General features: G+C 38.9%; 2 protein-coding genes across 13 annotated transcripts in view; one reads left to right on the top strand and one right to left on the bottom strand.

Moving 5' to 3' along the window:
* Positions 1-21,324, top strand: part of LPP (LIM domain containing preferred translocation partner in lipoma) — a 739,054-nt gene that overhangs the window by 549,129 nt on the left and 168,601 nt on the right. For all 10 annotated transcript variants that reach the window (XM_050779290.1, XM_050779294.1, XM_050779289.1 and 7 more), the window contains one exon: positions 1,762-1,888. In XM_050779290.1, coding sequence (XP_050635247.1) covers positions 1,762-1,888 — 127 coding nt within the window. The remainder of the gene's footprint in view (positions 1-1,761; positions 1,889-21,324) is intronic.
* SST (somatostatin) overlaps positions 1-21,324 on the bottom strand; it is a 1,150,223-nt gene that overhangs the window by 1,023,737 nt on the left and 105,162 nt on the right. The gene's annotated exons all lie outside the window — the stretch shown is intronic.

Here is a 21,324-nt window from a genome sequence, read left to right as displayed (position 1 = left end):
TATCTGTACATTTTGGGAAACCAAAAAAATGAAAATTATTTTAGATAGGTACCAATCAACCTTCTCGACTATGTTTAGAAGACATTTAATGCTTTAGATGTCATACAAATGATTAATACCCGTCTTGGAGTTGTTGAAGTAAATGTTGGGAATGATAACGGGTTCAGGGATTTGTATTTTATAGGATTTTCACATCCAAGAGCCCATTTGGTATAGTGAAGATAATAGGAGAATGAATGTGTAGCTTTCAGTTTTGTTGAACTTACTCTTGTAAACATTCTGAAAAGAGAACCTTTTGGCCAACTATTTTAATAATGCATAAATATCAAGGCAAAAGCATTCCCAACCCACATGTCTGCCCATTCCCCATGGCGGACATCATCATCAGTTCTAAATTTTAATAATAGCGTTTCTGTTTTTATAACACTTTTATTAAGAATGTTGGGGTGAGGTACTAGAAATGGTCAAATTTATAGGCAATGGAAAATGTAATAAATTCCCTTTTAATCATGTAGCACAAAGCTACTTTAAGTCTAGCATATGGCCTTTATTCCTTTCTTACACACTTTTTATTCTTCATTGGTGATCTCAAGTACTCTCTCAATTGATATTTGATTCTCTTACTTTGCTATAATTCTGGTTCACCTACCTATTTATTTTTTAATTATTATTTTTTATTTCAGTATTTTTTGGGGTACATGTGAGTTTTGGTTACATGGATGAGTTCTATAGTGGTGAATTCTGAAATTTTAGTGCACCCATCACCCAAGCAGTGTACATTGTACCCACATGGATGGAATGGACAAAGGCCCCAGTGGCTCTGTATGTCCCATTTGGGTACAGGGGATGAGGGATAAAAGACTATACATTTTATATGGAGTCTTTTATCCCTCACCCCCTGCCCAACCTGGCTGCACCCAGGCCCCAAAGTCCATCATTTCGCGCTGTATGTCTTTGCATCTTCATAGCTTAGCTCTCGCCCACCTATTTCAACACCAACCCAGTGTCAATGCTACTGACTTTTCATCACTATTTGAAATCTGGCTGTTTGCAGTGCTGGAAAAATGAAATTACTCAACTTCCTTAACTGGAACAAAAGAACTAGAACCAAAATGTTCGCTTTCTGGACTCCTGTACTTGATAAGATTTATCTCATTTCCTATCTCAAAGTTTATATGTGGTCCAGAAGTACACCACTTCCAGAAGCTCTTTATGTTGCTTGACTTTTTTCACCTGAGTGTGAGAAAATTCTAGCTGTGTGTTTTCTCCCTTTTAGCTGAATAAGGCCTAGCCTGCTGTGCTCCCTCTCTTCAGGAAGCCCATCGCGGGCTATGCGAGAGGTCCCCGCCATGCCCTTGTTGTGCTCTTTCTGCAGCTGTTTTTCTTTAATTATTAATGTGCCTGTATCTCTCACTTGACTGTAAGGTTCATAAGAAAGAAAGACCCAATTTGTTTTTCTCATAAATGTATAACAGCACACAGTGGTCACTTAGCAATTGTTGAACAAACTCGATTCTTCCTATCGTAAACATGGATTTCTAAAGCCTGATGGATGACTCATCTAGATAAGGCAAGTGAGTAAAGAGATGTGTCCAAGGTTAGCCACTGAATAAGTGATAAAACTAATTCTAAAACCCAGGTCTCCCGACAGCCACGTCCAGTAATTTTTCCTCTCCAGTGCAATCACTACTTGTTTAGGCTGACTGCCTTGGTTGATGGTCTAGGTGGCAATTAAAGGACTCTGTGCTTTCTGCCTTTCAGGGTGGACATACAGGGCAACTGGGGCCTTCATCAGTTCCCCCTTCTTTACGCCCAGAGGATGAGCTTGAGCACCTGACCAAAAAGATGCTGTATGACATGCAAAATCCACCTGCTGACGAATACTTTGGTGAGTGGGGCCTAGAGTGGACTTCCGAAGTAACTATCTTGCTCTGATTTCCTTACTTAGTAACTGGAACTATTATCAGCTCCACTGGGAAAGTATTTGAGTCCAGATGCATGGGAGTTGATACACATCCCAACACAACTAAGTAATTGTAGGATTTGCATTTGCAAGACTGCCATAAATGTGATGTCTGCTTAGCTTATATGAAACTTTCAGTGGTCCTTAGAGTTTCTTTAGATACAAATTTTATTGTTGAGACTTATTTTTTACCAGCCTAGGCAACATGGGGAAACTCTGTCTCCACTAAAAATACAAAAATTAGCTGAGTGTGGTGGCATGTGCCTGTAGCCCCAGCTACTCAGAAGGCTGATGCTGGAGAATCACCTGAGCCTGGGAGGTCGAGGCTGCAGTGAGCTGTGATTGCGCCACTGCACTCCAGCCTGGACAACAGAGTGAGACCCCGTTTTTTTTTTTTTTTTTAAATTTAAAAAAAAAAATAAGGTGACGACTTATTTTTTGACAACGAATTAGCTTCCCATTAGGCAGAAATAGGATTTCCATGTATGTTCCCATTTCTCACTAGTCTAAAGATTCAAGTAAAAAAATGTGGAATTGGATATTGTCTAATATACAATTTCCAGATTGTACTCTTAATCTTTTTTTGTGTCTCAGTTTAAGAAATGATGTTTTCTTTGTAGTTTTAATTTTCCCCTCTTCAAACTTGGGAATAACTGTGAATGGTTAATCCTTCCAGTCCATGAATATAATGCAAATTTATGAATTGTATGCCAATTGTGAGGTTCTGCGGACATACAACCTGTCCTCAGTGAGGTTAAAATTGTTCAGAAAGAGGTAAGACAAGCATACAAATAATTACTAGTCTAGGTAGAAAGTGATAAAAGACATGAGAAGGCTTAGGTCAATTGTTGCAAGTTTTATTTTATTTTTATTTTATTTTATTTTATTTTATTTTTGAGACAGAGTCTTGCTCTGTCACCCAGGCTGATCTGTCACCCTTCCTCTGTCACCCAGTACACTGGCATGATCTTGGCTCACTGTGACCTCCACCTCCAGGTTTTAAGCGATTCTCCTGCCTCAGCCTCCCAAGTAGCTGGGATTACAGGTGCCCACCACCACAACTGGCTAGTTTTTGTATTTTTAGTAGAGATGAGGTTTCACCATGTTGGCCAGGCCTGGTCTTGAACTCCTGACCTCAGGTGATCCACCCGCCTCAGCCTCCCAAAGTGCTGGGATTACAGGCGTGAGCCACCGAACTCAGCCATAAGTTTTAAAAGTTCTATTTATTAGGAGCAGAAATACTTTGGTAAAGAATTGGTAGCACTTGAATCTGAGCCCTTTAAACCAGTGCCTTTCACATTTTCTGTGGTAGAAAACCATTTTCCTCCCAATCTGTTAGAGACCAGTATTTTTGTAGAGTCAGTTAAAATTAATTACTAGGGAAATAAAAGACGCAAAATAAAATGGAAGATGGAATTGTATCATTATTAGAGTTAACTGTTAATGGATTACTCTTTTAAATTGTTGTACTAGTTTCTAAATATTCATTCTTTGTTCCTGTATTTATCTCATCCAGAGTGATAAGCATTTCTTAGACACCCATCCATGGACCACTTTTTGAGTGGCGCTGCTTTAAGGACAAATAGAAAAAGGACATTTGGGGAACAGTATTAGTAAAGGCACAAAGACGGGGACATTGCACAGGATTTTTGCTTCTTCAAATATTTCCTATTTTCATGTCTTTTTTGCTCCTATATGGGAATGTGTAATGACAAGTAAACTGACCACACCCGTCCAAAAACACACAGTAGATGAAGTAGGAGGTATTAGGATATGAAAACCCTGGCTTTTATTTGTACTTGGGTGACAGTTTAGCTTAGCTAAAAGAGCACAAAGAGCGGGAATGAAACACCTGGTTGTGGTCTCTTCTCTGTCCCTCACTGGCCAAGCAATGCTGGCATGTCACCCGTCTGCCTGAGCCCCATTTCCCACCTGAGTATCTCAACGGTTAGGGCAAATGTTCTCTAGCATTTCTTTCAGCAGTAATAAGTTCACTGTACAAACATTCTTAATCTAAAGTATAACAATAAAGCTAACTATAAATTGATGGAGATTAACAACAATGCATGGAGAACAGTAAAACAAAACATAGAAAATCCACGAAGGTTTCTAGTTACATCAAAGTACACTAAAAGTTTATTAATGCTCTTGTCATTGCCATGTGAGGAGGGTTTATAATGGGGTCTAAGATACACTCTTTAAAAGTGAAAAATAAGGTCTCTATATTTAGGCCCTATTAAAAAGGAAAAGCTGACTTACTAAGTATATATGCTTCAAATATCATAGCAACCAAGTATATAGACACACAAAAAACTGAACATAGATGGTAATTGCATGAGTGAATATATATTGAACACTCTGGGAAACAGATATAAATTATTACCTTTCCCTTCAAGAACTGTCCAAGCTCTACTACTTAGTAGCTTAGAAAACTTGAACAAATATTATTCCCTGTAAACCTTCATATGGGAATAATAACTAGCTTATACTGTTGTTTTGAGAAATGAATGAAATATTTATACAAAGCACTTAGCCAAGTTCTTGGCATGTAGAATACGCTCAATACTCAAGATTCTCCCATGCTCTTGGGGCTTATAGTTTATTTAAGACAATAAGATATGCTCATTAAAAATCCATTATGCTCAATTTAAATTTAAGTTCCTAGCAACAATAGAACGTATGTCACCAATTGGTAAATAATCATTGCCAAATGGGGATTAATAAGCATTTGAGAATTTGGAAAAATGACTATCCTTTATTAAGTGCTTATGATATGGCAGCACTATATTTTATTTATGTTATAGGAATTAACTCATTTCACTCTTATAGGAAAACATAACCCTGTGAAGTAGATACTATTATCATTTTCAGATTTTGAAATTAAGGCACAGAAATATTAATTTGCCTAATGTCAACAGTTCCTAATACATTGCAGAACTGAATTCAAATCCAGATCTGTACATTTAAACACCACACTGTAAAAGACAGGGAAAGCTACCCAGGCTACATATTTAGAAGAGTGTTTGTGGTGGAGATTAGCTTTGGACAGATGGGAAATAAGAGATGAGCATTCTCTTCTAAGTACACAGAATTAACAAAATATAAGTTGAGGCCAGGATTATTTAAAGAAAATTTACGTTATGTAGAAAATAAAAGTGCCAGGCCGGGCGCGGTGGCTCAAGCCTGTAATCCCAGCACTTTGGGAGGCCGAGGCGGGCGGATCACAAGGTCAGGAGATCGAGACCACAGTGAAACCCCGTCTCTACTAAAAATACAAAAAATTAGCCGGGCGCGGTGGCGAGCGCCTGTAGTCCCAGCTACTCAGGAGGCTGAGGCAGGAGAATGGCGTGAACCCAGGAGGCGGAGCTTGCAGTGAGCCGAGATCGCGCCACTGCACTCCAGCCTGGGCAACAGCGTGAGACTCCGTCTCAAAAAAAAAAAAAAAAAAGAAAATAAAAGTGCCTATGATACTATTCAGGCTGCTCTGCTAGGTGGTGGGGGGGTAGATGGGGATCTTACCTTTGAGATTCTTGTAGTCTAATAGGATATGTGTGCAGGGTTATGATGTTATATTATAAGCATAAGACAGAAAGTGACAAGTGACTTAATCAAGGTTCACCAAGTGCTCTTTGAGAATTCAGGAAAAGGAAAGAGAAAATCAAGAGAGAGGAATGGAAAAGTGTTTATGGAATAGTTAGCCTTTGAGTAAGTCTCTAAAATTGTGCTAATTGAGATTTGGAAGTAGGAAGATAGTAGAGAAGTGAAGTCATTTCTCATTAGGGGAATTTTGACATAACAGGGAATAAAACCATGGAGAGAAGTAGCAAATATTGGGAAATAAGTTTCAAGTAGTAGGTTAGGACCAATCTAGGGAAGGCTTTCAAAGCCTGGCTAAAGGCTAAGAACCGTATTGTCTATAATGAGCCCTTGCACATTGAGATCACAGGCCATGAGAACTGCTCTATGGATAGTGGTTAAAAACATGGGCTCCAGAGCCAGGGTGCACCTCTTACTGGCAAGATGAAATCAAGAGGCAAAGGACTCGTGAAAAGAACTGTCCTTTATTGTTCCGTGCTTTAAACATTTCTCAAGCACCTTCTCTGTGCCTGCTACTGTGCTGGGTGTTAGGGACCACCGAAATGCAGAGGCTCTGCCCTCATGGGCTCGTGGGTTCCTAGAAAGGACAAGAGAGTCACAGATGTCAAGGATTTCAGTGCAGATATCAGCACTGTGTTGGGTGTGACTGAGCTGCTACGTGAGGGTCCATAAGTCTGCCTGAAGATGAGCAGAAGGAATACATAGCAGTGTGTTTGCATCAGCAGGGCCTGACCTGAGAGCCATAGATAAAATCCTCTCTTGCTTTCTGTCAGAGTTTTACCTTTGGCCTATTCTGGACTGAAAATAGCATTGCCAAGCACTTCCCTTAAATAACTTCTCTTTTTTGCAGGACTATCCTTTCAGCCCTGCCAAAACCCCATCACCTACTCTTTCTTTACTACTTTGCCTATTTAGTGCTGGAATTTTTATTGAAACCGTAGCTGATTTACTGAAGGTAATTAAGTGCTTTCATGTTGTAGATCTCCTGCTAGACTGCAAGCTGCACTTGGGAGTGAGAGTGAACAAAATGTACATAAACGATGTCAACAGAGTAGGTTCCTTTGTGGTCCTGTTGCTTTGCTCCCAAGACACTTTTTTTTTTTTCCATAAGTGGAATGATTCATGAATGTGTTATTATAGTCATTGTTTCTTTACGGAGCCCCTCATCACTCTTAACAGTTTTGTTTATGTTGAATTATAATTATCATATGCTTCAAAGTATTGGGAGAGGTACCGGAAGATCACCTCACAGATGACTTAAGTATAAAGGAGAAAAGGAACTTTTATAATGGAGAGGTCTCCTGGAAGCTGTCTTAAACCAAGGAATGAAATTTAACATGCTCAATAATGGGACAGACTGGCATGTGCCAACTGAATGTAGGAAGTCCACAGCATCATCTAGGCAGTAGTCTTGCTAAAATATTTCAGCTCTATCCAACCGTTAGGAATTAAAAAATGCAGATGATGGGACACGCTTCAAGACACCTGTCCTGAATTCTGCAACACTGTCAGTGTTACAAAACACTATTCTAGATTAAAGGAAATTGAAGAGACATGCCATTCAAATGCAAGGCATGTGTCTTGACTGAATTCTGGATGAAAAAAAAAAGCTACAAAGGATTGGTGGCAAACTTAGAGAAATTTGAATATGAATGATATGTTAGATAATACATCAGTGTTAATTTCCTGATGGTATTAATGGCATTGTGCTTATGTAGGAAAATCTTATTTTTATGAGCTATTTGTTGAAGTATAGGGTGAGGTGTGATTATGTCTAAAATTTATTTTGAAATAGTGATAGAGTGACAGAAATAGAGAGAGAGAGGGATAATTGATAGATGTAGACAAACAGATAGAGATAAATGTTGTGGGGGGAGGCAGAATCACCTCAGGTTAAAACAGCTAGAGCTGCTATAACCGCAACAACTACAAGGGCTCCCCTCCTCTAAAAATGTACTGAAGCCTGTCACAAATGAATTACCTTAAGAATTCCTCGTTGAATGGATAGAGAGATTGATATTTCTGTACCTTCTCAACTTCCCTGTTTTAATGACTACAGTAGGTCTTTGAAATTTCCCATTATTTTTTATTTTGTTTTTCTTATTTTTTACCAGACATACACACCTCCTATTGCTGGTGAGATGAGGACAATTGTGGCAGTGATGATGAAAGCTGGTATTTACCTAGAGCTCCATATGTTTAAAAAAGCAAGTCGCAGCCACAACGTGACTGGCAGATCTGGCAATGATGTCTTCATTTCATTTTTTAGATGGGGAAATAGAGATTCAGAGAGGCTCAATGAGTTGTTCAAGGTCACATAGCTAATAATTTCGGAATGTGGCCTCACTCTTCTGATCTCATGTCTATTATGATACATTACCATTACAGAAAGGTATATATATGCTTTTCCTGCTGATTGTCAGTAATTGGCTGTTTCTCTCCCATTTCATAACTTTTCCTTATGAAGTTATGATCTTCAAGTGAGAGATAGAGGGACTGCTTCTGCCCAAGATCATATGTTTGTAATCTGGACTTCAATGTCACTAATATGTTTCAACTATCTTTAACGTCTGGAATTAACTGCTGTGACATGGCTGAGGTACATACATTAGGAAGACAGTCTACCTAATACCTCCCTATCAGCCGTTTTACAGTCTGTAGTTCTTCTCTTGACCTTGGGAGAAGGCACATCACTAATAGCCACAGTTCTTGTTTTCTCGAGTCAGGTTTTTGTAAAATATAATAAGCAGAAACCCTTAACTGTCTCAGCTGGTTTTTTTCTTTTTCTTTTTAATGATTTCTTCTGAAAAGGTGATAGTTTTAGTGTTTCCATGCCTTCTTTTGTCCATGTTCATTAAAACTTGTGACTGTTGCATTACAGTATTAGGTAAATGCCACAGGTGTTGAACCATGATGAAAGTTGGATGAGTCTATATCTCTAAAGGAAAGATACAGTCTCTATACTGTGGGCATTTGCCATCTACTTGGACTTAAGTTTTGTGTATAACAGATTTCCTTACCATGGTCATGTGTCTTTCCATTAACAATGGTGTCGTTGAGTGGGCCTCTAAACACTACCTGGTAGAGGAAAGGGAGGAAACATAGTAGAAAGTTGGAGGTAGGAGAAAATTCTTACCCAATTCAATAAACCTGACAGTGGGTGTTTAGCCCAGCTTATCTACAGGAAGCCTTAGTTCAATGCTTGCATTTTAGAGCACATTTTTTCCTGGACAACTAGAAAAATACGTTGATATTAAAGGAGGCTCTCAGTTCTAGTGATAGATGCTTAAAAAGAACAAGGGGTGGCCAGGCACAGTGGCTTATGCCTGTAATCCCAGCACTTTGAGAGACTGAGGTGGGCGGATCACAAGGTCAAGAATCAAGACCATCCTGGGCAACATGGTGAAACCCCGTCTCTACTAAAAATACAAAAATTACCTGGGCATGGTGGCACGCACCTGTAGTCCCAGTTACTCAGGAAGCTGAAGCAGGAGAATCGCTTGAACCCAGGAGGCAGAGGTTACAGTGAGCCGAGATTGTGCCAGTGCACTCCAGCCTGGCAACAGAGCGAGACTCCGTCTCAAAAAAAAAAAAAAAAAAAAAAAAAAGGAACACGGGGTGATGAAATAACTATAAATTATTATAATTTAGAGTAAATTCAGAGTTTATAATAGAAAATGGAAAAATTTTTAATTGAGTATTAAAATGAATAGGAGAGAAAGGTATTATTCTCAGAAAATTGGGATATCTACAGGGCTAGTTGCCAGCTTTAAAGTTTGTTTTTTCACATAGTTTCAGGCAGCTGAAGAAAAGTAAAGTTGAGTTTGTCTCCAGATAACCTTGAGACATCTGTTTGAAATTGTCCAAGACTTTTCCGTGTTGGGTGATACACCCACAGCCTTAAGTAATACACCCGGAGCCTCTAAGTTTTGTGCTTTCATTCATTTTGTAAGAGAAAGCATCTGTGTATATGAAGCTTTTCATACATGTATGTCTGTGACTATGCCATAATTTTCTCCAAATAATAATATTCTGGCTGAGCAGCCCTTAAGGCTGAAGATAACACTATTGGAAGACAGTATCTCTGGAAATGGATGTTGTAATGCATCTAAGGATGGACTGGAAATATCTGACAGTATATTTTTAAGCCTAGAACTGTAATTATCTTGACATGTTTATATGATATCGTCTTATTCCTTCTTTAAAAAAAAAAACAGAAGTATGTGAGCCTTAAAATTATTGAGTGAGCTATTTGAAGAATCCTTCAGAGCAGCGCTAGGTAAATTCTCTTCTCAGAACTTAGCATTTATCTAAGGAAACTTTTTGTTCATCTCTGAGTATCATTAGTAGGAGTTGTTGAGAATTTTTTCAGAAAGCCAGAAGTTTGTTCCAGTGGAACTAGACTTTCATTTTTCAAAGGACAGCTAGACAAAAGTAGAAGGCATGAGGCGGCAGGGACCTAGCACATGCTAAGCCTTGAGAGAAGAAAGGCGTGAACATGAATAAAGTGCTATGATCAATCACTTTATTGGTAATGCCAGCTCATTGTATTTGGTGCCTTGGTGTCTTCTCAATTAAGATGAAAATGGAGGGCCAGTGAATGTTCCTGAATAGAAACAGAACAAACAAAACAATGGGGAGATGGTCCATTTTCTTTCTGCACTAGTGGGACCAGTTGTTAAGTGAGCTTGTCCAGAGGACTTAACTAAGATGCTTAGGAAATTAGAAAACATGATTTGAGGTGCAGTTGAAGGTACAGAGAAAGGAAAACCTAGAGCCCTGATTGCTGTTGAAAGACTATCATGTGGAAAAGGAATTTGACTTAATATCTGTGATTCAAAAATTAGCAACAAAGGCAAGTGAGGGGAGTCTAGCCAGTTCCCATTCAGCCTGATGAAATCACTTTCTTAAGAGACAGAAGAAAGTCTTCCTAAAATTCTAGGTCAGAATCTAATAATCCCTTGTTGATGAAAATAGTAATAGGAACTCAAGTAGCTGATGGATGATTAGATTAGATTTCACAAGTGCTGTCCAATTCTGACATTTTGTGACTTAGGCATCTAAACTTGTTTGGAAGTTAACGTCTTGCATCCAGCTTCTAGGTCTACCCCTAGATTATCATTATTATTACATGATTTCAACTAACACTTATATAATGCTGTTTAAAGCACTTTTCTACTTCTTATATCACTTGAGCAAGACGGCAGTCCTACAAAATAGACAGTGTGTTTGTTTCCATTTGGGATATGAAGAAATGAAAGATTTCAGTGATTAGGGGACTCCCCACTCCCCAGGGCTCTCCACTACCCTCACAAGTCATAAAACAGGTGAGTAGCAGAATTGCACTGGGGCGCAGGCTATTGACTTTAAATTCTTTTCGCTTTTCACCCCATTGTGCTGTTAACACCATGTTGCTGAACTGGTCATGGACCATAAGATAGATGAGTTAACATACTTCATGTTTTAGCTTTTTAATCTATATAAGGAACGATGTGATTACTTTGTAAAGTGCTTAGAGGATCTCAGCTGAGAGGTGTAAAGTAATTTGTATTTCATTGTTTGTATTATTATGTGACAAGAAAATGGTTTCCAAAGTGCTCCTATCAATTACAAACTGGGAAATGACTCCAGGTGGGCAGCTGCCTTTAGTGGGTCTCGTTTTCACAGATAAGTGACCTAATTAATGAAAAACCCCAAAACCACAAAGAAAAATTAGACAATAAGTGGCTTAGAGAGAAGGTTGTATTGATGGGGGTGGGGGGGGGCGGGAAATGGGTTTCTTGGTTTTGTTTCTCTCTAACTTTTTGTTTAGAGTATCTGTGAGTTGTGGGAATACAATGTTTTCTAGTTAATGAGGCACATTAGATATATTTTCTTTTGTGGTAGTGACTTCTGGTAATGTTTGTTCAGAGTAGTGTATGTTTACAGCACTAAATAAATAATAATCCTGAGCATTTTATGTGTTCCATCTTAGCATACGTTAATTTTTTATTAATTTGACTAGTGTTTTATGTTTGTTGGTTGGTTTTTGAGTTGGAGTTTTGCTCTTATTGCCCAGGCTGGAGTGCAATGGAGCGATCTCGGTGCACCGCAAACTCTGCCTCCCAAGTTCAAGCAATTTTCCTGCCTCAGCCTCTCAGGTAGCTGGGATTACAGGCATGCACCACCATGCCAGGCTAATTATTTTTGTATTTTCAGTAGAAACGGGGTTTCTCCATGTTGATCAGGCTGATCTCAAATTCCCGACCTCAGGTGATCCTCCTGCCTTGGCCTCCCAAAAGTGCTAGGATTGCAGGTATGAGCCACTGCACCCGGCCTGGCTAGTGTGTTTTTAAGCATTGACTTGGAATCCCAGACTTAGAGTAAAGAAGAATGTGATCTTAGAAACTATCTAGGAAAATCCTTCATTTTTCTAGAAAACTGAATCCCAAATGACTCATCCAAAGCCATGCAACTAGGTGTGTTTTGAATTCTATGGTCAAAATTTTCTTTCTGAGTAATAGACAGTCTCTGATGGCATGAAGAGGAATGGCAGGGCTATTTACAAAGGCGCAGATGTAGGTCAGGCCTGCTACTTTTGTAATCTCAGACCTTAGATCCACCTGATTCAAACGTAAGAACACATTGCCCTTAAAAAGAATAAAATAAAATAACTTTTTAGGAATTATGTGTATGTATTTTTCAAATACAAAAGAACCAAAGTTTTCTTATATAAAAGAACAAAAGAGATTCCCAATATCTTTTATCTCAGTGTCTTTATCCAATTTACTTGTAATATTTTTCATCTGTTTTCTGCACTAGAGGTAAGTCTGCATGAGAGCAACAATTTACGTTTAGTTCATTGTTGTGTTTCTAGCATTCCTAGAATAATGCCTGGCACATCAGAGATGTTTAATAGGTGTTAATGAATGTATGAACTAATAAATGAAAACTGTGAGCAGACATTTACATTTCTGTGACAGGACATGGTATATAGTAAGCTACAGGGAGGAAATACTTCATTAATTTAAAATGTATTTATTTAGCACCTTATAAAATCATAAAATGTTAGAGCTGGAGGGAATCTGAAGACACTATCTAGGAAAACCTCTTCATTTTTAGAGATGATGAAAATGAGTGAGATTCTTAGGGTCACAAATTTATTAGTGACAGAGCCACAGAATATAACTCAGATTTTCTCATTCCTTTTTTTTAATCACTTAAGGGCACTGGAGAATATATAAACTAGAGTAAGACATGGCTGCTACATTTATTGAACTTAAATTTAAATTGGATTAGTACATTTGGGCTTGATCTCTTTTGTATGTATCTTCTGTGAAATTTAAAGGTTCAACTGGTCCATGAAGAGAGTACCTGGTTAAGATTTTATTTTTTAAGTACTAGATCACATTTTCCCCAACTGTAGGTTTCATCCTGGTTCCCAGTACCATTTCATACCACCACAATTTTCTTCTGTTCTAATCTAATTGGATTGGATCTACAAGGCATCACGTTGAAAGAAACATACTTTTCTTATGTTTACTTGAGTTGTCCATAGCAACCTGTCCTGAAAGATTGTCCATTTAAAGTAGGCCTCTTAAAGACTGTGAACCACCACCCAGTATTGGTGTTTCATACCATCTTGATACAAACAGCAGACATCCAGTCATTCAGCTGCATTGGGATCACTATCTCTTTTTTTTTTTTTTTTTTTTTTTTTTTTTTTTGAGACGGAGTCTCTCTCTGTCGCCCAGGCTGGAGTGCAGTGGCCGGATCTCAGCTCACTGCAAGCTCCGCCTCCCGGGTTCACGCCATTCTCCTGCCTCAGCCTCCCGAGCAGCTGGGACTACAGGCACCCACCACCTCGCCCGGCTAGTTTTTTTGTATTTTTTAGTAGAGACGGGGTTTCACCGGGTTAGCAAGGATGGTCTCGATCTCCTGACCTCGTGATCCGCCCGTCTCGGCCTCCCGAAGTGCTGGGATTACAGGCTTGAGCCACCACGCCTGGCCTGGGATCACTATCTCTTTATCAGAAGAAAGAAGAGAAAAATATAAGAGAGTTTTCTACTTCATGATTGAATGTCCTTTGCTTATTAACTGTGGAAGCAAACTTGAAATTCTGGGAGAGAAAGCACTAGTGGGGCACACATTGTGGGTGGTGCAAAGAATGTCTCAGTTTGGTACTGGTACCTGAACCTACAAGTGCTAATTATGCATCTTCTGGTATTAACACACAAGCACGCTTAACTGTGAACTCAACTCCTTTCCCCTTTCAAACCACCATCATTCCCCCAACCTGCACTTTCCCCACAACTTTCTCTAAAACACACAGATAAGCATCTCCTTACAGACTTTGAAGTGACATTAGGATTGTCAGAAGGCATAATTAATTGACTGTCAGCAAAGCCATTGTTTGAACATCTGTGGAGTTGTACTTGGTAGGCATCTGTTGTTTTTGTTTGTTTGTTTGTTTCTGTTTGTTTTTGTTTTTTGAGATGTAGTCTTGCTCTGTCGCCCAGGCTGGAATGCAGTGGTGTGATCTTGGCTCTCTGCAACCTCCACCTCCTGGGTTCAAGCAATGCTCCTGCCTCAGCCTCCCAAGTAGTTGGGACTACAGGCATGCGCCACCATGCCCAGCTAAATTTTGTATTTTTAGTAGAGATGGGATTTTACCATATTGGTCAGGCTGGTCTTGAACTCCTAACCTCGTGATCTGCCAGCCTTGGCCTCCCAAAGTGCTGAGATTACAGGCGTGAGCCACCGCACCTGGCCCTGTTGTATTTTTAATTGACCAGATTCATTCATCTACAAATATTTATTGATTGCCTACTACACATCAATTATTGTGGCATATACTATGGGAGATAATGGAAATGATATGATGGCCAAGGAGAGAAAGCATTTGTCAAATCCTCTAGGGCCAAGGGCTTTGATAGAGAACAAATTTCACAACTGACAGTGGCAAATGTATTCTTTCCCATGCCGGTTCAGAGGATTTTGCCACTGTACTAACTGACTTATGCTATAAAAAATGCTGAAATAGTTCATGTGAAGAGGTACAGGCATACATCTTCCTGGTGTGTGAAGATGAGTAGCAATGCACCATCTGTGGTTAGAGTTCCCACCAAAAACGGTAAAATACTTAAAAATAAAAGCAAAAAATATCCAAGGCAATTAAAAAAAAAAAAAAAGGAAATCACAGAAGCAGGTCCAAGTTAATGACCTTATCCCAATTCTCTTCCTAAGTCTGACTCTGATGTTAGTCTTGTTGTATTTAATTCTTCCAGATTTTCTATAGTACTGTACAGCTCTAATCTCAGTCCTTACTTGGTTCTAAGGTTTGACCATCAAACTTTGAACTTGGCTCGAGCCTTGAACTTGGCTCGACTCCTATCTGGCAGTGAGCATCATTTGTGAAAAGTCAACAAGAGCAAACAGAAACAGTGTACAGTAGTGACTTTCTGAAAGGGCCTAAGAAGATACAGTAGGCAGGAGTAATGGAAATGAGTTTTTAACCTCCACTGACTCACCCTTTCTTTCCTAGTCAGCCTTAGGGTCATGGCAAAGTTAGAGAGGCATTTAGAAATCATCTTGCTTGAGAGCTTCCCATTCTTCAGTCATTAGAGAGCATCTTCATAATTTTTTACCATATATATAAACTATCCATCATATTATTTGCCTCATATTTGTATGTAAACCAATTAACTTTATCTGACTTTGTCTTCCTTCATAGCAATAACGTCTATAGTTTGATTATGTGAGTTGAAGTACTAAGTTGCTTCTTTCCTGTAAAAGATATTAAACTGAACACTATATTTAAATTTTAAAAGTACGGCTGTAATTACAGATCACATCTGTAGTCCCAACATTTTGGGAGGCCAACGCTGGAGACTTGCTTGAGTCCAAAAGTTCGAGACCAACCCAGACAACATAGTGAGACCCCCATCTCTATAAAAAAAAAACGAAAAAATATTGCTAGGTATAGTGGTGCACATCTGTGGTTCCAGCTACTCACGAGTTGAGGTAGGAGGATCACTTAAGCACAGGTCAACAGTGCAGTGAGCCGTGATTGCACCACTGCACTCCAGCCTGAGTGACAGAGCAACAGTCTGTCTCAACAAAACAAAACAAAACAAAGTGAATTCATGCACCAGCTAATGTTTGAAATATTGAGAAATGTAGATATCATTCAACAAGAAGAAAAATTGATAGGATACCATGGTGAAATGGTGTCCTCAAGCTTACCCATTAAGTGTATAAAGCATACTTTTTTCTTTTTATTTTTTTTGTCATGTGGAGTCATCATGTTCTTGTGAAAGATCGTATTGTGTTAGATATTGTTCCAGGCATCCAGCACTGAGAGGCTTTGCCGGCCTGATACTGTCCCACTGGCTCACTGTGACATCTTAGGCCAGTCTCTTTTCCACAAGTCTCATCTCTCATATCAGGAGATCAGAACACATGAACTATCGTGATCCTTTAGGCCTCTTAATTCCTTTGCCTCAAACACTAGTGTCCTCTCTACACTGTTAAAATGTAGGTGAGTAAGAAAAGCAGCTGCCCCGCATAAAATTTCAGTGCTGCTTGCCTCAGAGCTCTGGAGAAGAACTGTAAACAAATACAAGAATTATATTTCCTAGATCACTTTATGCTCTGCTTGTTACTGTTACCCATTTCCTGAGGTTTATGAGAGGGTCACTGCATTGAAAATAGCTTTCAATGCCAGGTCATAAAAGTGGAATAGGATGTTGAATATGATGAAGAATACCACGCACTAGTGTTGGGTACACTAGTAGCATCACTCTGTTTCAGGATTTTTCAGTAATGGTGTTCAGTCATAGTAATTGGCATACCGGCTCAGTAATGGTGTTTACTAATGGTGATATTAATATGGGTAACCATCAACGGAGCAATAGTCTTTCATGTAGATGATATAGCAGTGATGAAAATGAATAATTCATCATTTGTCAGGTGGCTTAGTAAAGTGAGCACTAGATTTGGAGTCAGGAAATCCAAGTGTAAAGTATCATCTTTTCTATGTGACATTAGTGACATGTGACATTTGTGCTCTGCTTAGAGTATTTTGTTATACATTCTTGAGAACTCTTCTTTTAGCAGTTTTAAGATGACTGTTATTTTGCCAGAAAAACTAACGTATCCATGGACAAGTTAGAAGTTTAAACCAAATTGTTTCAGTTTTCTTGTTTAGATTAACTCTGAGTTTCTCAGAGTCTTCCTGAATTTCAGTTATTTCACTTATTAAAAAGATCATTTTCCCTATCTATTTTATGTGCATATTGTGGGAACCAAATTAAATAAGTCAGTATGAAAGAGTTTTCTAAACCATAGCAGAAGACCAAAAATTTAAGAGATGTTAGTATCTCTACCTAATGCAGCATCTGGCTTGATTTGTGCCATTTATGATTAGTATGCCTCTGAATTGTTAGCGTCAGTGTTTATCTCTATTTGAATTAACACTTTGTGTTTTCTTACGATGTTCTGTTGTAATTGGAATATCACTAGAGAATACAAAAAGTGTTTTTTAGTCATTGTGTGTGAGAAAGCAACACACCAAGATATACCACAATGTTCTTGTTTGCTGAGCAAACTACTCTTGCTTTTTAATGTGGAATGCAGACGAACTAATTGAAAAGAGACAAAATGAATTTTGACTCAAATTGAACAGGATGAATCATAACCCACTTTCTCGTCTGAGATGTGAAGAAGAAAATGTAAAGGAAACCAACCACCACACAGCTTTACTGTCAGTGTCAGCATAATCAACACAGAGTGTTTTTCAACAGATAAAGAATATATTTCTGCAAGGCTGAGAATTGCAGGTAGTCGGAAACCTAGTTATTTTTGCTTTGTCTATAGTCTGCTAAAATTATCTAGTTCTGCCTTGGTGAAAGCATTCTAATCAAGAGAGTTTGGGGCCCCTCAGTAATTGTTTCTCAAACCATTCAGAAATGTACCTGTGATCTCTATTGAACAGAGGCCCATCAGAGACTGGACCCTCTGTTGAATGTCTGGTCCCAGTGTCATTTTGTCAGACGGTCAAGAGCAGGGAGACAGCGAACAAACAGAAACCTGGACAGGACTGAATTGCTGCTTCCCTGAAAATAACTTACTTGTGTTTATTGATGTGAATGATTAAAGAAAAACACTTTGTTCTATTGGATTCTAGAATTTAGATGCATGGTCTACTTATCTTGTGAATGTAGCTTCAAAAAAAATAAAAATAAAAAAGACTTTATACACATAAAGAGGCACTATAGCATACCCTAGCAAAAATCTCTAATTCCTAAGTCAAAATTTATTTCTAATTTTTGTTACTATTGTCTTTGATTCCTAACTCTTATGATCTTTATTTTCTTCATGTGTATTTATATATTTTCTATTTTACTGTAATATTACTAAGATGAGAGAGCACATCTTTCTTATCTTACTCTTCCTCTCTTCCCCAAAAAGAAAAATGAGAAGAGGAGATAGAGCTAGATGATTTTATAAATTTCTTTGCGCCACTCCACCAACAATTTTGCTTGCAATAGAGGTTCTCTAGTCTGATTTGATCCTAAACCATTCTCACTAATGGTTCTGCTTAAAATAGTACATATTGAGCACTTACTATTTAACATGAGTTCTACATGCAATACTTATATCTGGACTATAACTCTAGGCAGTAGATACTGTTCTTTTACAATGAGAAAGCTGAAGCCAAGAGAAGTTAAATAATTTTCCCAGAATCTAGTCATTAGAGTTGCAATCTGAACACAGAACCTGGCTCTTCACCCCTGCATATACCATGCCTGAGACTATAGATTTCAGAAGGTGAGCTAGCCAAGGCCTGGAAAAAGATTAGAGTCGCAGGATCTGTGCTCATTCCATGGCCTTTCTGGTAAATCCTATTCTACTTTTCCCTCTACTTTCCCTGGGGGATGTTTTTAGTATGATTTGATGTTCTCTGATTGAAGGGTCTCACCACCGATCAGGGAGCTGGGGGATGTTTTTAGTATGATTTGATGTTCTCTGATTGAAGGGCCTCACCACTGATCAGGGAGCTGGGGGATGTTTTTAGTATGATTTGATGTTCTCTGATTGAAGGGCCTCACCACTGATCAGGGAGCAATTAGAAACACAGGTACACCATCTCTTTGTTTGCACTGTACCAGATGTCTGCTGGGACAGTCTCTTTGCCCTCCTACACGGGTCATAGTGCCCAGCTGGGCTGCTTAGTCCAGATAACATAAGACGAGTTCTGACCGTAATGTTTTCTTTTGTTGTTAATAACACTTGGAATATGCATCTTTATTCTTCCATTCCTTCTTGGACTTGAAACCTGGTTATTATGATTGTAGCAATATTTATGGCCAGAAACTCCCTTCTCCCCACAATTTGCCTCAATCTAGTACTGCTTTCTTTCACACATGTAAATAGTTTTCACTTTTAATGATCCATCCCTATGGCATCTTCTAGTCCAGTGATCTGTAGAAAAACCAGGCCCAGTCTCATTGCCCAGGTGGAAATAAGAGAGAGCAAGGAAAAGGGGACTGATTTTGAAAACAAAGTCACCCTGTTGACATGTCATCAGGCAAAAGAGTTCAGTGCAATAGCTAGCAATTGGCCCACTCAGTCGGAAGTTGATGCTATTTTAGGCCGTCAGCGGCAGTGTCAATGTATCTGTGAATTTTGCCATTTTATTTCATTAGGATGGTTCAGGAAGCCAGACACTGATTAACTGATTCTTCGACTTTGTTCCCACTCCTAATTTTGGATGTGTGGTGTCTTCAGGAAGCTGCTGTGTCACCTTGATTCTAAAGAAAAGTTTTGTTGTGCCTCTAGAGCAATCCGGACCAGTGTACCCTTGTATCTGATTATGCTGGAACCTGCTGTGTTCTACCTCTCTGGTCACAGGTGGTATGGGGATACGTTTGCTTCTGGTTCTCCTCTGGCAGATCAAGGAAATATGGTCCAAGTGCGTGCAGCCCGTTCCCATTCAAAATGTATCTGTTGTAATAACAGTATTCTCGCTGACGCATTAGACTCAAGGTGGACTTAATCTGGAGATCACCTAAGAAGACATCTGTGGAAGGAATGGCCTCAGCATTACAGTCACTTTCGAAGTCAAGAGGTATTCTAGACAGGCCACACAATATGTATAGGTAAGACCAGGAGAATTCTAAGTTCTGTGTTGTTGCTAAGGGCTTGGAATCTGATTTTATTTAAAAACATGCTCTAAATAAGAAGGATAAGGATCTCTAGATAGGAAATGTATGTTGTTCTTTGTTTCCTCATTCATTCAATAATTATTGAAGGCCTATGATATGCCAAACAGTTGTTCCAAACATTTCCATTAAACATTAGTCCACAAAATATAGACAGAAGTGCTTACAAATAGCTCAATTACAACATGGTATATTGCTGGAGTTTGGTGATACGGGAGGAAAGAAGTTAGAATGACTTACTATGAATGGAAAAGTGGGGAAAGGTTTTCTGAAATAGATGATAAGACTGAATAATAATGGAATTTTTCAGGTAAGCCATGAATTCAAGGGCATTTCAAACAGTTCAGTAGGGACAAAGGTATAGAGACCAACACCAAAAAAAGTGTGATATGACTGCCAAAGAATATTGGAAGGAGAAGTGACACTAAATGAATGATCAGAGGCCAGATCCAGAGGGCCTCTTATTTCTTACTAAAGAATCTAGAGTATGTCCTGAAAGTGTGGAAGCTCCGTGAAGGGTTTCAACAAGGGAACCACAAGATATTGATTGCAGATCACTCCAGGTACTGTTGTGGGGAGAGGTGTTCAATGGGACAGGATTTGGGGGATGAAGATCAGTCTGGGTGTCGTTTGTACTAGTCTAAGGGGAATAAGGGCTGGAACCGAGACAGTTATCTTGTGACAATTTAGAGAAGGGTTTCAAAGGAGGGTAAGAGGGATGGGTTGAGACTTATTCCTGGGCTTCTGTCTTGGGTAGGTAATGACATCACTAAGTGATGTGAGAAAAAGAGAAGGAGTTCAGTAATGGTGGTGACATCAGTCCACAGAGATCCTCTGTTCATCAACACTTACTGAGTACTTGCTGTGTGTACGCACTGTTCTAGGCATTGGTGCAACAGCAGATGAAAAGCTTCTTTCATGGGGCTTACATTTCAGTGAGGAGAAAATGAGGACACATAAGTAAAATACATAGCGTGTCACATAGCAGTATATCCTATTGAGAAAATTATGCAGGAGAAGAGGGATAGTGAGTGATACAGTGGTAGCGGGGTGGAAGTATCATGGTGAATAGTGTGGCAGCTATAATTGTGAGGTCTCTATTGTGGGCGAAATCTGGTCTGCCTAATTGTGTTTCTTTTTCATTTTTTATTTGTTTGATGAATTATTATTTCTCCTAAACAAGGCAAATAAACAGCAATAGCAACATAAACATTTACAAGCACATAGATGTAGGCATAATAGTTTGTGTTGCCAACATAACACATGCCAGGAAAAACAAAAGAAAACAGCAGCTAAAAAAAGTAAATATCAAAAAAAGGGAGCTTTCTCATACACAAATTCTTGTCATTCAAAATGCTGTATAGTTTGAATTAGAACGTCACAGAATGGGACCTTAGATTTAATCCAAATCTCTTAGTTTAGGCAGAGAAACCTTCAGCCGAGCAAGGAAGTCAGTTATTCAAGGACACACAGATAGGTCTAAAATTCAGGTTTTCTAACTTCATGTCTAAGGATCTTACCCTTATCACCATCCCAGAAAAGCCCAAAGCAGCTTGGGTC

Source organism: Macaca thibetana, chromosome 2 (assembly GCF_024542745.1).
Source record: "Macaca thibetana thibetana isolate TM-01 chromosome 2, ASM2454274v1, whole genome shotgun sequence".
Taxonomy (NCBI): Eukaryota; Metazoa; Chordata; class Mammalia; order Primates; family Cercopithecidae; genus Macaca; species Macaca thibetana.
The sequence above is the reverse complement of the archived record's forward strand: the minus strand, read 5'-3'. Positions and strand labels throughout refer to the sequence as shown.